The sequence below is a fragment of the Ursus maritimus genome, unplaced genomic scaffold, assembly GCF_017311325.1.
Source record: "Ursus maritimus isolate PB19 unplaced genomic scaffold, ASM1731132v1 scaffold_24, whole genome shotgun sequence".
Lineage (NCBI taxonomy): Eukaryota > Metazoa > Chordata > Mammalia > Carnivora > Ursidae > Ursus > Ursus maritimus.
In genome coordinates this window covers 45423162-45441392 of record NW_024424897.1, presented here as the reverse complement: position 1 = coordinate 45441392, position 18231 = coordinate 45423162, and the positions used below count along the sequence as shown (strand labels likewise).

The 18231-nt window shown below is 39.3% G+C and overlaps 2 protein-coding genes across 2 annotated transcripts; both read left to right on the top strand.

The window, feature by feature from the left end:
• Nucleotides 1-1249: 1249 nt before the first annotated feature.
• Nucleotides 1250-2497, top strand: LOC103667147 (olfactory receptor 1A1). Its single transcript, XM_008695266.2, has one exon. The coding sequence runs from the start codon at nucleotides 1454-1456 to the stop codon at nucleotides 2495-2497; it is 1044 nt and encodes a 347-aa protein (XP_008693488.2). The 5' UTR covers nucleotides 1250-1453.
• A 10546-nt stretch (nucleotides 2498-13043) lies between these two features.
• Nucleotides 13044-14187, top strand: LOC103667379 (olfactory receptor 1G1). The gene has a single exon (XM_008695532.2). The coding sequence runs from the start codon at nucleotides 13126-13128 to the stop codon at nucleotides 14185-14187; it is 1062 nt and encodes a 353-aa protein (XP_008693754.1). The 5' UTR covers nucleotides 13044-13125.
• The last annotated feature ends 4044 nt before the right edge of the window (nucleotides 14188-18231 follow it).

Here is an 18231-nt window from a genome sequence, read left to right as displayed (position 1 = left end):
TTTTGTTGAGTCATCCAACTCCCTAGTCATTTCAATTAGTGCTTAGTGAACTCTTGGGCTATATACAGATATAGATATATATACAGAAGCTTGATCTCTCTTTCCCCTATTTCTACATGCAGCATCTTGCCAACATGTCTGTCCAAACACTATACTCTGCACTCCAAGCTAAGAAGTTTGCAAGCTTATTTGAAAAGGAAAAACCATACTTTGTTTATTTTAATAACCCCAGAGAGACTATTGTGGGAAAATTGTGTGCACTCAATATTTTTTGGGTTAAATCAGGTTTATATTCTGGGCTCCCCACATGTGAAGAGAGGTTCAGAAGCACACTCAGCCAGTGTATCCCTCACTTCTACATCTGATCTTGTTGATTGTTCATTTAAATAATTCTTATATAATTCAGATTTTCTGCTTATGATTTTGGAGCCCCAGCAGATCATCATCATTTTCTGCCTGAAGTATTGTAATGCTCCCGTACTGCTTCATACAGATTCTCCTCCTTGATTCACTTGCATTCTGAGGCATACTAATGATTGCAGAGACTGCTAGCTGTGATCCAAAGCCCTGTTGTTCTCTTCTTCCTGGACACACAATTAAATTACATTTTCCAGGTTCCCTTGCACCGAGGTGCATTCATGTGACTGAGTTTTGGCCTATCCATCCTAACCCATGTGTTCCAGTTCTGGGCTTCCTCCCACTAGATGGAAATGGCCAGGAGGCTGACTAGTTGAAATGACTAGGGAGTTGGATGACTCAACAAAAGAAATAATAAAGGAAAGGAAGAGAAAAGCTGTGTGATTATCGATATTGGAGAGTTCTCCAAAGACATACACCCCATCAAAGCAGGTGGTGAAATTCTTCTTAGAAAAGGAGACATTTGGGGAGAAAATTCACTAGGCTTGTTTTTGCTGGGACATAAACCCAGTGATCCTGGTGACTTACAATCATCCAATGTCAGTGTAGACACCTGCTACTTCCTGGGCTCTGGGATCACTATTAGCTGGTCATTGGAACAATTCTGAAGTTCATGGCTTGTCCTTGTAATCACACATCCTTTGCACCGGTGTATTTTGCCAAAGATTCCAAAATGCTGCCCTTTCCTTGTCAAGTGCAATAAAATTAGAATGTGACGTTTGGCTTTTCCATTATATTGTAAAGTCTCTGAGATCACAATGTCTTACATGTTGAATAAGTGGATTAAAAATTGTATTTTGCACACATTTTTTCCATTAGCCTAGCAAAATATCTAGCACATACAATATAAAAAGTATGTGTTAATTTATTAAATCCTAGGTGTTTGAGGGATGGTTCTGGGATGGAGGAGGATAGGCATCTTTGATTCATAGATTGCTCACTTCTTAGACATGAGTGTGAAGGGCTAATTGTTGATCAGCCCCACTGATCAACAAGGATAATTGCCCAAAATGTTGGCTATCTCTGGATTCTGTAAATGCTTCATAGAGATTGCTGGTCACTTGAACCAAAACTGATGGATAAGGAAGATCATTACAGTAACTTCACTAATATTTCTGGATTCCTCTCCCCCTTTCTTAACAAAGGAGCCATGAGGGAAGACAACCAATCCTCTACCCTGGAGTTCATCCTCCTGGGAGTTACTGGTCAGCAGGACCAGGAAGACTTCTTCTTCGTCCTCTTCCTGCTCATTTACCCCATCACATTGATTGGAAACCTGCTCATCATCTTGGCCATTCACTCTGACATTCGCCTTCACAACCCCATGTATTTTTTCCTTGCCAATCTCTCCTTTGTTGACATCCTCTTCTCCTCTGTAACTATCCCCAAGATGCTGGCCAACCATCTCTTGCACAGCAAAGCCATCTCCTTTGGGGGATGCCTAACACAGTTGTATTTTATGATTGCCTTGGGTAACACAGATAGCTATATGCTGGCTGCAATGGCATATGATCGTGCCGTGGCCATCAGCCGCCCACTTCATTACACAACAATTATGAGGCCACGGACCTGTGTCTTCCTAGTTATTGGGTCTTGGGTGGTTGGAAATGCCAATGCCCTCCCCCACACTCTGCTCACAGCTGGTCTGTCTTTCTGTGGCAACAAGGAAGTAGCCAACTTCTACTGTGACATTACCCCTCTGCTTAAGCTGTCCTGTTCTGACATCCACTTTAATGTGAGGATGATGTACCTAGGGGTTGGTGTTTTCTCTGTGCCGTTACTATGCATCATCTTCTCTTATGTCCAGGTCTTTTCCACAGTCTTACGGGTTCCATCCACCAAGGGTGTGCTCAAAGCCTTCTCCACCTGTGGTTCCCACCTCACGGTTGTTTCTCTGTATTATGGCACAGTCATGGGCATGTATTTCCGCCCTCTGTCTAGTTACAGCCTGAAGGACGCAGTGATAACTGTGATGTACATGGCAGTGACCCCCATGTTAAATCCTTTCATCTACAGTCTGAGAAACCGAGACATGAAGGCTGCCCTGGGGAAACTCTTCAGCAAGAGAATCTCAACATAACCAATGTGAAATAGGAGAATACAGTCACCAATTGGGATGCACTTGGAAATCCAGGCCTAATGTTCATCCCGTCCAAGAAGCTGCCTTTGATCTTTTCAGCTGCCAAGTCCTTTCTCTGAAATCTAGAAACAGTTTATGATACATCTCATTTAATTTGTCACTTTGTATGGATTATTATCATTTCAGCAGCACAAAAATATTGGGTCATGTCCCAGATAAGCTACTCAAATCAGAGTGAAGTTGAAAAGGTCTGAAGTTCTGCTTCTACACCAACATATTGGGAATAATAATATCTGCCCCACTATGGTCACATGATGTGAGGATCACAATAGTCCATGATTTAAAGAATATAAATCACTATTCAAATTTCAAGGTTTTTACTATTATGCTAATCACCGCTACTATGCTTACAAGCCTCTGAGGGTAAAAACTGTCTTAAGACATCACTGTACCTCTCACAGTCTTGGTCATAAAAAGTGTATCCATGATTCTTGGTGGAAAATGGGATGAACAAATGAAAAAATCACTCTTCATAATGATAGACATAATCAGACCAGACTTTATATACCTATCTAGTAAAATCTTTAAAGGAAATCTTTAGTCCTTTAAAGGAAATGACCTGGGTAGAGATTTTTGTTCTTATGTATTGTTGCTTAAACTAGACTGTTTCTAAAGAGCATAAGATTCTGCCTATAATCTTAAAAAATGATACTCATTAATTGAGTTATTGCATTTTAAAGTAAAAAATATTCTGACTTAATTAATTACACCATGAAATAAAATTGCAGTGACAAAAAATTGGGGTGCCAAATAAATGCAGAAAAAAAGAGCACTATTGAAAATGATGTGACCTTCTTTCTCCAGTATGGCCCAGGGAAGATGAGACTTTGATTCTGGATGATCAGCCCTGACATGCAGGTGATATTTCCTAAACAGAGATAGTTAATCCAGCAGGTCACTAAATACCCATCAAGGAACCCCACAACCTATGATTTGATTCAGTTCATGAGGAAATTATAAAACTTTCTCAAAATATTAGTAATATATAAGTGATTGTCCCTAAATATCATATTTCCAAGCAGGATTACATGTGCAACAGGTGAATTGAGTGTATCTTAGAACAGTGTGCAAGCTGTTTTATTATCTACCATTTTTAACTGCCAGTGAAAATATAAAATTATTATTTTCTGTAGATAATTCACATTGTCAGCTAGTTGTCCATGTTGAAAGAATTTGGATGTTGGAAGATGACATTATTCACCATTTAATGCTTTCAGCGTCTCTAAGTCACCAAGGATGAGAACCATGCCAATTATCTTCTTTTCAGCCTAAAAGGATTTGATTACAAATGCATGTGAATCTGTGTCAATGACTGACCAAAACGGAGGAAATGGAGGTATTTCATGTAGCGAATTTTCAAAGTTGGCCAATGAAAATGTGCTATAAATGTATTGCCTGTCTCTCCCCCATGAGAGTATGAAGATTTGGGATCTGTTTTGTTCACTGTTGTATATTCAGTACTTAGACAGTGCTAACATATAGTAATTATTTAATAAATTTGTATGGGTGGGAGAATTGGATAGGCTGGTGATAGGTATTAAAGAGGGCATATATTGCATGGTGCACTGGGTGTTATACGCAAGTAATGAATCATGGAACATTGCATCAAGAACTGGGGATGTACTGTATGGTGACTAATATAACAAAATAAATATTAAAAAAATAAAAATAAAGAGGGCACATATTGCATGGTGCACTGGGTGTTGTACACAAGTAATGAATCATGGAACTTTACATCAAAAACTAGGGATGTACTGTATGGTGACTAACATAATAAAAATATTATAAAATAATAATAAATTTGTATGAAATGAATATATGAATCCTGCAATAGTATGTTTAAATGACAAATGCAACACGGTTAATTTTGTTGTTATGGGTAAGCTCAAGTAGGCCAAATGGTATGAGATGTTTCAAATATTTCCCACAGTAAAATATTAGGTGCCAAAGAGGAATGTATAAAGAAGAAAATGTAGGGTCTTAGGAGAACTCCTTACCACTTAGCTGCTCTATATCAGTTTCACTCTATTCTTCTGTTTAATTTGGAGAAGGGAAGTTAACCTCGTCTACTGTATCCTGCAGTAATCATAAGAATCTACGTGTACGTTAATGCAAATAAAAATCACTGCATCAGTATGTCAAGTCATCCTCTCAGCCATTTCCCTTTGATTCTGTTAAACATGCTGTTCCGGAATAAATTTAATGCCGTAATTAAATTACTTCACATACCAGTGTCCGGGGATTGACTAAGTCTGGAAAAGAATACAGTATATAGCTGGTATGTCAGTTTGGGTCAGTTCAGGCCCACTCAGGAAATACAAATCACATCTGGTTTTTTTAAACCAAGACAATTTAATACAGGGAAGTAGATACATAGGTTTGTCCTGAAAGACTATAGGAGAAAGAGAGGGATGTGAAGATAATGCAGAGATTATTAACTGCAGTAAGAAGTCACTTCCCCTAGGTACAAAAGGGAAAGGTGGTGTCACTAGAACCTGGGAGCTCAGAAGAGAGTTGACCACATGTCTGATGCTTATGTCTCTGAGGGGAGCTGTCAAACAGCTGCCACTTGGTGTTCACCAGCTGAGATGACCCAAACCTTCATTCCTGAGGGGGCTCAGTCCACAATAGTACTACCATGATGATGATGATGATGATGATGATGATGATGCTGTAGTTCCTGTTAATCTCTATTATTGGGCATGATAATATAAAAGTCACCCCAGACATAGTTCTAGACATGGTCTTCCTTGCCCCTCATTGTTTGAAGGTAACAAAATGTCCTTGGTAATTGGGTTATCTCTCCAGCCAGTAGAGAAATTCCTTTTTCTGAATGTCCTGCAGAGACATGCTACAATTTAATGAATCTGAGCAATGTAATAGTAATATTTAAAAATGTAAATCCCCAAAGATTCCTGTTGATGCCCTTTCGTAAGGCTTTAAATAGCTAAGCCAACAAAAAAATAAACTTCCTGGGAACAGATATATATGCAATAACAGTGTATTATAAACAAAAGCAAGGCAAAGACGAGCAGAGGATTCAGTATGAGAGGAAATTCAAGAGGGGAGAGACAGGAGAGTGCAACTGGGGATACTATGTAGTTAAATATGAGTTATTACTAAAGACCTAACTTTCAGATTGCATGGTGGGTCTGGGGGTATTTATGGTGTTATGTAGATGATTGATAGATGATAGATAGATAGATGATAGATAATAAAAGCTCTGCATGAAGCAATAATGAGAGTTTGTGTTGAACTAAAATTGGGTAGACAGAGAGCAGTATGGGAGCAGAGGATTGGCGAGACCAGGAGTTTAATTATACAGCTCAGAGCAATCTGAAGAAATAGTGAAGATATAGAAAAAGGATCTACAGTTGACCCTTGAACAAACATGGGTTTGAACTGCACGGGTCCACTTATACACAAAATTTTTACAGAACAGTACTGTAAATGTATTTTCTCTTCACTATGATTCCCTTAATAAACATTTTATTTTCTCCAACTTACTTTATTGTAAGAATACAGTATATAAGACACACAACATACAAAATATGTGTTAATAGACTATTTATGTTATTGGTAAGGCTTCCAGGCAACAATAGGCTATTAGTAGCTAAACTTTGGGGGAAACAAAAGCTACTTGCAGATTTTTTACTGTGCAGGGGGTTGGTGTCCCTAACCCCCAGTTGCTCAAGGGTCAACTGTAAACACAAAGGTAATGGAAATAGAAACAATAAATATGGTAATTATTATGAAAGTAATAAGTAAGGAAATATCTTCAAGGGTTTAAGATTTCACTAAAATGTCAATGATGCATTTAATGAAAATTGTGAATAAGAAAGTCATTTAAGTAAAATAAATTCCATATTTTCAAGAGTTCTTATGGGACATTTTCATGAAGGTATTCAATTAAAAAGTAGAATGAAAGATATGAAATTTTGGAGTAAAATTAACAGCACATGGACCATAGTGGAGAGATAAGTAAAGTCATGGAAATAGATGAAATCATCTAAGAGTATAAGATTCAAGCCTGAGAGTCTTGTAGAGCAACTAAATTTCAAGAAAGGGAGCCATGATGCAGAATGAGGATTCTAGTGGGGGAAGTAAGACACTCATACAATCTAGACTTGATGTCAAGCTACGTATCTGTCTCCTTTTTGTAACAGCTAAAGCACATAGCAGTGTATTGTCACGGTAATTTTGAGTAGGCACTCAACTGAAAAAAATGTAACAACAGCNNNNCAGCAGGAATAAAATTAAATATAAGTGCCACAAAAGAAATTCAAAACATGTCATGCAGCTTTAGAAAATGTAAATAACTTCATTAAATAGCAAATATACATGTGTATGCAGTTGTACGTATTTACTGTAATATACAAATTATTGTGTCTTTTAATTTTCTCTTCTTGTTAGGATTTTATTTATTTGTTTGAGGGGGAGAGAGTGTGTGTGTGAGCATGAACTGGGTGGGGGAGGGGCAGAAGGAGAGGGAGAAGCAGACTCCCTGCTGAGCAGGGAGCCTGAGGTGGGGCTTGATCCCAGGACCCCAGGATCATGACCTGAGCCAAAGGCAGATGCTAACTCAACTGAGACACCCAGGTGCCCCTGTGTCTTTTAATTTTCAAAGTAGCCCTGTGGCATAGAAGAAAATAGCCCTCCTTTACAAATAAGAAAGTCATATCTCCAAAAGGTGAAGTGACTTATTCGACGTCTTTCAATTAGTGAGATGCAGGTCTAGTAAGGTGGGATTTGAGCCCAGTTTCCTCATGAGGAATGCTCTTCCCTCAACTCCACAGCAGACCCACTGAGAAGATACAAAATTCTGAGTCAGGATGTGTGCACTAGCAGGAGCCATGGCTAGAACTTTGAAGGGCAGAGGGAACTCTCCACCCTCGGTAGAGCGTGAGCTATAGTTCAGAGATGGGAAACATGAACTCACAGAAGTTAGCAAATTTTGAAGCAAACAAGAGAAATGATCCTTCTCTATTTTTATCCTCACCATCTTCATTCCATTAATCCATACTTATCCAGTGCAGACTGAAGGAGATGTCAAATAATTCCACAAGTAGCATGATAGTGTTCCCAAAAAAAGGTCCAATATGGTGTCACTTAGAGTTCCCAAACTGATGCTTAATACACAACCTAATTGCAGTTTCAACCTCCCCCAGAAATACAGTCTTAATTTGGTCAGTCAGAAATGTTTCAATCTTCCCCAATGAGACTGCCACATGGGCCCTCACCATCTCCCAAAGAAAGATGAGGTCAGCTGCATGATAAGATCCCTTGCTTTTCCCCCTAGCAAACAACCCCGCCTAGAACAATCCTTTTTTTTTTTTCGCTACTAACTTTCTTGCTCCCCCCCCCCTCCTTCTATGAAAACCTTCCATTTTGTACAACTCCTTGGAGTGCCTCTCTACTTGCTAGATGGAGGGCTGCCTGATTCATGAATCACTTAATAAAGCCAATAATATCTTCGAATTTACTTGGTCGAATTTTGCTATTTAACACTAGTAACATAAATCACAGCTGTCTTATTCCATTCCTCCTCTGGTTTTCCAGGAAGTCATAGGAAAATTTAAAATATGTGACATTGGGCCATGGGTTTAGGCAAAAATCAACGCAGAAAAAGTATTCCTTCTCTAAAATTACACCTTCTCTATTTCTGAAGAAAGGGATAGTATGAGAACCATGTGTCCTCTGAGGACAATTGCTCATTGTCTAGAGTTAATGAGAAGCACTGGGGCTATAATCTCTGATGGTTGCAGCAGGCCTTGAAAGATCTCCATGCGTTACTGATGAATAAAATGCTAAGATCCTACTCAGACCACAGAGGTGTCATGGCATGTCCTTAATGCCTTAGTGTCTCCTGGACTGGCTTACAATAGGGACACAACACTGGATTCTCGGTCCTTTTGGGTTTTGGGTACTTCACAGAATTAATTATCTTTAATTTAAGGATCTTGAGGTTGGTCTAGCCTATAGCTAAGAATAGCAGAACTTTACTTCCAAGGATGCTGAAGAAATTACTAGAACACATTTCTCATGGGTCCTATGAACAAGTAAAAGGGGCGGACATTAGCAGCAAATTCTGAAATAAATAGAAAAGGGATGTTCTGTGGTGGTTATTAGCCTCCATGTGGTGTTTTTGAGTGCTGCATCCCAGGATGACATGTGTTGGCATGGTCGTAATCAACCTGGAAATCTTGTCCCTTTCTCCCAGAATGGAAAAAATTAAAAGTTCTCTAACATTGTGAGACAAAAAGGAGAAATTTGAGTAGATGCAGTGATGGCAAGAATCATTCAACACATCCAGAGCCTGAAGCAAATTTCCTTTTGCTGCCTCTAGAAGATGCTCCTTTCCCCTTCCTCTGACCACCCACAATGGGAGAGATGCAAGTGAGGCAGATGAAAGCCTGCCAGTAACACCCTCAGCGACTGGCAAAAACAACCAGGTAAGAGCTAGAGACGAAGATACATGACTCCATTCTGCTTCTTTTCTCCCCTTTCTCCGGTGTCCATCCCACACTGTAGTCTTCTGGTTGCCCATCTCTCATAAATAGCCCTGTGACAACAATGATGATACTACACTGCTTTAGAGGCAGAGACCCAGGTCCTTTAACTTTTACAGACAGTGAGAGTCATCGTGCTTTAAGGAGAACAGAGCACAGGAATCAGCAGTAGCTTCTCTCCAAATAATTCCAGGATGATCCCTTTCACTCAACCTCTAGCCTTAGAAGGATACACAAGTGCACTCACATACCCACACACATGCACAAATTCATGAACATACACAATCATGCCCACACACCACATTAAGTCATTAGAAGGATATGACTCTAGAGAAACCAAAGAAGTTTATCTGCTATTTACAGAATCTCCAGCAAAGAGAGGCTACATTATACTGCATTGTCTTCCACTTTATACATTTTATGAGCCCATGGTTTGGTTTTGGAGAATGGTTTCCTCAATTAATTTATTTTTCAATAAGTAGTACATTCACATGGCTCAAACTTCAAAATGAGGTAAAAGATATATATGAAAATCTCTCTCCCTCTCCTGTGTCTTATCCACCCAATTCCCATACAAGTAATCACTTGTTAGATTATTAGATTATTGGTTTCCTGTTTCTTCTTCCAGACACTTTAATAAACATACTAGCTAACAAAATATTTATTATTTTGGGAGGTGGGATTAAATTGTTATATTTAGGACCAGTGTGGGAATAGGAGTTGGAATGTTCCTGATCATTCAGTCCCCAACTACCACCTTACTCCCTGTTTCTAACCTTATAACGTTTACTTTTTTCCTCCCTGGATGTTCCCTTCCTCACCTGTGGGGAACAGGGTTTCTCTAAATTTCATTTCTGTTTTCAAATGTGAAATTGAGTTCAGAGGGCTTCCAAGTTAAGTTCACCAAAAATTATAACCAATCAACCACAGAGAATTTACATGTTAAAAAAGCACACAGCCATATAAAATATGAGAACAAATTTGTTTTGAGTCACTGGAGTTATATTTTATAGCAAGCCTGGGGAAATGCCCACTGTGAAAAGAAAAGACAATGCTCTGAAGGAGTTTTACGTTTGGATGAAGTGCTGGGTACTTTTACAGCAAGAGATGGCCTCAAAGTTGGTAGCAAACATGGAAAGAAAGGACAAAGCATGGTCTCTGGTCTGTGACTTAGAGAGCTAAGAGGAAAGCTAGTGGAGGAGTTAGGGTTTCTGTCTGCTGAGCCAGAAACACTCAAGAGACAAGACTGACAAGAGCGGAGATTCTGAGATCCTTTTGAACTGCCTCAAGCCAATAAGCCACCTCTGTCCTGACTGAGGGAGAGGTAAGGGTCAGCTCCAGGCAGTGGAAAAAGCACCAGCTTTGGAGGCCAAGGAACCACAGAAGTAACTGTGGTTAGAAGGGGCATAGGGAGAGTCAATGCAGCTGTGTACAAATATGCGGTCAGTCCCACTACTCCCCCACCACACGTAGAGCTCTAAGGGTGTAGAGACTATAGAATCTAGTAAACATAGGCCCTGAGTAGTGTGGGCACTCCATCGAGAGAATGGGGGAAACACCACCCATCATGATCACATTTTAGCCAATGGCACACAGCCAACGACCTTGCAGATATCACCTGCTAGCAGACACATTGTGGTGACTTAAGGAAACCATGAATGGAGTGGAAGGAACAGGTCTTGGAATTAAACACTGAGGCTAGATCCAGGTTCCACCCTTGCTGGATGTGACTTAAAAGTTAATGGTTATTTATTCATTTTTCTATTGGGGTTGTCTTTTATCAGTTTATTAAAATTACTGATTACTCTTTTAAGAATATTAATTCTTTCTATAATATACGTTGAAAATAGCTCCCCACTTTTTTGCTTGTCTTTTCACTTTGTGTTTGATCTTTTTCTTTGAAAGGACAATTTTTTATAATAATATGTTTATTATATTATGTTAGTCACCATACAATTTTAAATTTAATCTGATTAAACCAATGTTCTTTTCCTTTAATGTTGCTTCCATTGTTTTTTACCTAAGCCATCCTTGTCCCAAGATCAAATAACTATTATGTTGTACTTTCTCCTGGTTGCTTTATAGTTGTGTCTATATATAATGCTTTAACCACCTGAAGCTTATTCAGTAAACACTGTGAGGTGTGAATCTAAATTCACTTTCCCCATAGAGTCAACCAGCTTGTCACAGTACCATCTGTTCAATCTCCCTTTCCTTTCCTACCAGCTGGCACTACCATCTTTAGCAGAGTAAAATCTTATGTTGACTGTGCTGTGTCTGGGCTTTCTATGTTTTCCGATGCATTTTTTTAATGAGGAGGGGGAGCAGTGTGCAGTATGCGTGCAGTATCTGCATACAAGAGAAAGACAGTTTGGTGAGAAATACCTATGGTAGTGGGAGAATATGGTACCACTATTGCCTGGTGAACAGTAATTCCAGTGGGTGCAGCTAGGGCTGACAAATTCATAGGACATGCGTCAGTTTGGAGGGAAAAAGGAGCAAGGTGGAAAATTGATTCTGTAAGTTAATTCCTCAGATGAAACAGTGTTCCTTTCCCAGAATTTCAGCTAGTGCGTTTGTTTTGTTTGACACCTTTATGTCTCTGTAATCATAATCTTTTCTACAAATTCCTATGACCAGGACATTATGAACTCAAAGCTATGTGTAACTACCAATCAAAAGGTTCAGGCTGTTCCCTCTGTCTGACATTACTTCCAAGCTCCCTTTCAATTCTTTCTATTCTTTGAGGTTTATTTATCAACATGACAGATACTTACTGAGCACTTATGTTGTATCAGGCTCAGGGCTAATTCTAGATTTCAAAGATGAACAAGATAGACATTTTCTTAGGCTACTCTCAAAGATACGGTAATGGAGGACACAGACAAGTAAATGGAAGGTCACAATCTGGAGTGACATACGCTGTGATTGGGGACATGCAGGACCAGAAGGGGCATGAACCCGAGTTTGTTATAAAGAGGATAAGTCAGGGAAGACTTCCTCGAAGAAACAACATCTAAGCTGAGACGTGAAGGAAGAGCATTCTAGCACAAGAAAATAAGATGGGCAAAAGCCCAAAGGTGAAAAAGTATCTAGATCTTCTAAATAATTGAAAGTATAATTGTGCATGGGGTGTAGAATTGAGAAGGAAGTTCATGAGTCAGTAGAGGCATCTATAATAAATGCCAGTATGATCAAGGGTTTTCAGGCCATATGAAGACGTTTAGAGTTTATCTTGAGAGTTATGAGAAACCCCAAAGGATTTTTCAGGTTGTGTGACAAATCTGATATGATTTGTAGAAAGCCCATTCTCTCTGTGATGAAGAGACCAGATGGCAGGTAGGTATGCCTACAGGCAGGATTTTTCAGGTGGAGTGACAAAATCAGATATGATTTGTAGAAAGCCCATTCTCTCTGTGGTAAGGAGACCAGATGGCAGGTAGGTATGCCTACAGGCAAGAAGAATGACTGCCCAAATCTAAGTGATAAATGAGTGTCCTGAATGAAGGTAGTGGCAGCTGGGACCAAGTACAGTGGATAAATAAAAAGAAATGGGTAAATTTTCACTATATTGAGAAAGTAAAATCACCATGATTTGGTAGTATTTGGATACAGATGAGGAGGAAGAAAAATGGGTCTATAATGGCACCCAGGTTTCTCGCCAGTCCAGCTGCATAGATAGTGGTGATAATGATTTCAGCATTAGATATGCTTTCCACCAATTTCAAATCTTTTTTCCAATAGCCATGCTTTTCTCAAAATACTGGGAAAACATGCTAAAGATTTATTTGACCTGTGAAATCTTTGGATGGAATAATGTCACAACGTCCACATGAATGCCACAAGAGTTATGCAAACAACTCCAACCTAGCTTTAAAGTACGTATACTAGATTAATGTTTATATAATAAATCTTTTTTAAAGAAACCTCTCTCCCACTGCAAACAAATCTTTGGTTTCCCATGGCAGGAAGCACAGACATTTGCAAATATTCCATTGAACTACATGAAACTGCCATTTTTGTAGGTCCTAAGCAGTTAAATATTGGATATTTCATCCAATGATGTTTCACCCATTTCACATTAGATTAACATTGGAATACTGCATAACTTTCAGAGTTCACAAACCAGGGCATACCAGTTTCATTCAATTAACCCAGCTTTCTGCTTACAGACAAATGGGGTGGGAAAACCTGACCAGCATCTCAGAATTTTACCTTCTGGGGATTTTTGAGCAGCCAGAGCAGCAGGAAGTCCTCTTTGGGCTGTTTCTGTCCATGTACCTGGTCACAGTGGCAGGCAACCTCCTCATCATCCTGGCCATCATCGCTGATGCTCACCTCCACACGCCCATGTACTTCTTCCTGGCCAACCTCTCTCTTGTTGATGCCTGCTTCATGTCCACCACTGTCCCCAAGATGCTGGCAAACATATGGATCCAGAATCAGGTCATCTCATATGCAGGGTGTCTATCACAACTGTATTTTTTCATGCTGTTTGTGATGCTGGAAGCATTCCTCTTGGCCGTCATGGCCTACGACCGCTATGTGGCCATATGCCACCCACTGCATTACATCATGGTCATGAGCCCTGGGCTCTGCATCCTTCTAGTTTCTGCATCCTGGATCATGAATGCCCTCCACTCTCTCCTACACACACTCTTGATGAACAGCCTGTCCTTCTGTGCAGAACACAAGATCCCACACTTCTTCTGCGACATCAACCCCCTTCTGAGTCTGTCCTGCACAGATCCCTTCGTTAATGAACTGGCAATTTTCACCATTGGGGGTCTTGCAGGCCTGGTTTGTGTGCTTTGCCTGATTATCTCTTACACACATATTTTCTCAACAATCCTGAAGATCCCCTCAACTCAGGGGAAGCAGAAAGCCTTTTCCACTTGCAGCTCTCATCTCTCTGTAGTTTCTCTATTCTTTGGGACTTCGTTTTGTGTTTATTTTAGTCCTCCCTCAACCCGCTCAGCACAGAAGGGCACAGTGGCATCAGTGATGTACACCGTGGTAACCCCAGTGATGAATCCTTTTATCTATAGTTTGAGGAACAGAGACATCAAGTCTTCCTTAAGAAAGCTAATTTGGGTTAAGAAAATCCACTCCCCTTTGTAGTAGTGACTTCACACCCAATATGGAGGTCTCCACTTAATTGTATTCACCATAATTAAGCAGTAAAGAATGAGAAAAGGATAGAAAGTGGAGACCTCACTTCCAGGGTCTGTGATATGAACTTGAAATATTCATGCTTAAGCTCTAGGACTATATCAAAACATACCCATCATCAGGCCAATATCATTAGCTTAATCTCTTCCAATCATAATGCGCTAAAATCACAGCCATTCAGATTTATAATATAATAAAGGATATACCTGAATACTTTCAAAACAATGCGGAACAGCTCATGACCAAAATAAGAGACTATTTGGTCATGCTGTTGTATGTGGCCAAGAATAAACTCCAGGGAAAGATAAATTTCCCCACCATTGCTATGATGTTGGTGACTTGGATCCCTGCCAGTAGTGTTTTTGACATTGGGAATCCCCATGTCTGTGAAGTCCCCATGCTGAGCGAATAGAAACTGGGACAGGGAAGGAAGGGTTTGATGGAGATGGAGTCCTTAGGTAGACCTGCTGTAACATTTCACCAGGCTACCAAGACCTCCATCCCTCTTAACACCTTAAATTTCACAGGAAATTTTGATTTTTATCTTTGGGGAAATTTTTCCAAATCAGTTTCATCTTGAATGCCTGGCACCATTAATATGTGCTGAACCCCACTGGCATGGTTGCATTCATACAGTTAGGTGCCAGGAAAGAATGATTTTATGGACAGTTCATAGTCTTTTAGCTAAATGATTGAAACACCCTCCTAAATGTTCCTCGGTCCCCAGTCTCTCCCCATTCCACCCATTCTTTACACCACAATCAGATTAATCTTCAATTGAATATGACTACCACCCTATTAGAAACATCTAGTGACCTTATACTGTCTGCAGAATAAAGTTCAAACTTATTTGTTATAGCATTCAGGAACACTGTTACCAGCTCATAACATATATGGTTCACAGCTCACACTGTTCTGTATTGCTCCCAAGATCAACTCGGGCCAATATTTTCATAACACATTGACTATTGTTGAAGTTTTCCAAAAAGGACTTGGAAAGCTAGGTCAGTAAAAGTTTTGGCAAATATATATACAATAAGGTACTCCATAACCAATTACATTCCATAAGAAAGTAAAAAGCTACTCTGGTGTGCTATTTTTTATTCTTGCCTATTTCCCTTTAAGTATCTAGTTGCATGCTTAATGACATGGGTTGTGATTACTGTAGATAATATCTTCTCCAGTAGAAGTCAATTATTGATAGCCAGCTCCCATGCTGGGTGATGATACGATGATCATATCATCCTCAATGGGCAAAAACTAAGAGCTTTCCCCCTAAGGTAAGGAGCATGACAGCAATATCCACTCTCACCACTGTTGTTCAACATAGTACTAAAAGTCCTAGCCTCAGCAATCAGACAACAAAAAGAAATAAAATGTATCCAAATTGTCAAGGATGAAGTCAAACCTTCACTCTTCACAGACGACATGATACTCTATGTAGAAAACCTGAACGACTCCACCAAAACACTGATAGAACTGATTCATGAATTCAGCAAAGTCACAGAATGCAAAATCAATATATGGAAATCTGTTGCATTTCAATATACCAATAATGAAGCAGCAGAAAGAAAAATAGAGGAATCGATCCCATTTACAACTGCACCTAAAACCATGAGCTACCTAGGAGGTAAAGGGTCTATACTCTAGAAACTACAGGACACTTATGAAAGAAATTGAGGAAGACACAAAGAGATGGAAAAACATTCCATGCTCATGGATTGGAAGAAAAAACGTTGAAATGTCTATGCTGCCCAGAGCAATCTACACATTCAATGCAATCCTGATCAAAATAACATCAGCATTTTTCACAGGGCTAAAACAAACAATCTTATAATTTGTATGGAACCGGAAAAGACCCCAAATAGCCAAAGTAATATTGAAAAAGAAAAGCAAAGTGGGAGGCATCACAATTCCAGACTTCAAGCTGTATTACAAAGCTGTAATCATCAAGACAGTATGGTACTGTCACAGGGGCCCCTGGTGGCTCAGTTGGTTAAGCATCTGCCTTTGGATCAGGTCATGACCCCAGGGTCCTGGGATCGAGCCCCATGTTGGGCTCCCTGCTCAGTGGGGAGCCTGCTTCTCCCTCTCCCTCTGCCTGCCACTCCCCCTGCTTGTACTCTCTTTCTCTCTATCAAATAAATAAATAAATAAAATCTTTAAAAAAAAAAAAAGACAGTATGGTACTGGTACAAAAATAGCCATATAGATCAATGGAACAGAATAGAGAACCCAGAAACCCAGAAATGGACTAATATTTGACAAAACAGTTTTCCCTTTTTCCAAGGGAAAAAAGGCAGTCTTTTCTACAAATGGTGTTGGGAAAACTGGACAGTGACATGGAGAAGAATGAAACTGGACCACTTTCTTACCCCATACAGAAAAATAAATTCGAAATGGATGAAAGACCTAAATGTGAGACGGAACCATCAAAATCCTAGAGGAGAAAACAGGTAGCAACCTCTTTGACCTCAGCTGTAGCAACTTCTTACTAGACATGTCTACAGAGGCAAGGGAAACAAAAGCAAAAATGAACTATTGGGACCTCATCGAGATAAAAAGCATCTGCACAGTGAAGAAAACACTCAATAAAACAAAAAGGCAACAGACAGAATGGGAGAAAATATTTGTAAATGATGTATCAGATAAAGGGCAAGTATCCAGAATCTATAAAGAGCTCATCAAAATCAACAGCCAGAATATAAATAATCCAGTTAAGAAAAGGGCAGAAAACATGAACAGACATTTCTCCAAAGAAGACATAGAAATGGCTAAGAGACAAATGGAAAAATGCTCAACATTACTCATCATCAGGGAAATACAAATCAAAGCCACAATGAGATACCACCTCACACCCGTCAGAATAGTTAAAATGAACAACTCAGGGAACAACAGATATTGGTGAGGATGCAGAGAAAGTGAAACCATCTTACATTTTTTGTAGGAATGCAAACAGGTGCAGCCAGTCTGGAAAACAGTATGGGGGTTCCTCAAAAACTTAATAGAACTACCCTATGATCCAATAACTGCATTACTAGGTATTTATCTAAAGGATACAAAAATAGTGATTTGAAGGGGCACATGCACCCCAATGTTTATAGAAACACTATCAACAATAGCCAATTAATGTTAATGTTTGCTTATTTTAAATAGTGGCACCATTTCCTTATATATATACGTGTGTGTGTGTGTGTGTGTGTGTGTGTGTGTGTATTATTTATTTATTTATTTATTTATTTATTTATTTATTTATATTTATATATAATGGATTATCAAAATGGGGGATGGGCTAAATGGGTGATGGGTATTAGAGTACACTTGTTCTGATGAGCACTGGGTGCTATATGTAAGTGATAAATCACTAAATTCTACCCCTGAAACCAACAACAACAACAACAACAAAAAGCCATTGATGTTTTCTTTATTACTTAGTGGTAGTAAGATTATATATCACAGATGAAGAAATTTTGGTTTCAGTAAGTTTAGACATGTGTCTTTTATGGAGCTGGAGCCCAGGTTAGCTGATGTATATGAATTTATCTATTACTCTTCTTTTTAACTTTGCATTTTAAAAATGAAATTACCCAAGTGTAAATATTCATATTTATCAGATTTGCTGAAATAAAGTATGTAGTCTGTTTAAAATAAAATAAAATAAAATAAAATAAAATAAAGAACCAAAGAGTGAATTCCTGGGATATAGTATATTTTGAATAAATGTTAGCCAGTGGCAGTAGTTCTTGTTAAAATTAAAGCCGAGCAGAGAGGAGAGTTAAGATGGCGGAGGAGCAGGGGACCCCTTTTTCAGCTGGTCCCCTGAGCCGAGCTGGATAGGTACCAGACCATCCTGAAAACCCACGGAATCAGCCTGAGATGCAGGAAGATACATCTGGATCTCTACAAATGAACATCTCCAGCACTGAGTATTGAGGTACGAAGCAGGGAGCCGTGACTCCGCGCAAAGATATGGGAAGATAAATGGAAGGGGAG

What these genes read in the sequence shown, in the direction of transcription:
- LOC103667147 (XM_008695266.2), top strand. Translation starts at nt 1,454, where the DNA reads ATGCTTCATAGAGATTGCTGGTCACTTGAACCAAAACTGATGGATAAG.
- LOC103667379 (XM_008695532.2), top strand. Translation starts at nt 13,126, where the DNA reads ATGATGTTTCACCCATTTCACATTAGATTAACATTGGAATACTGCATA.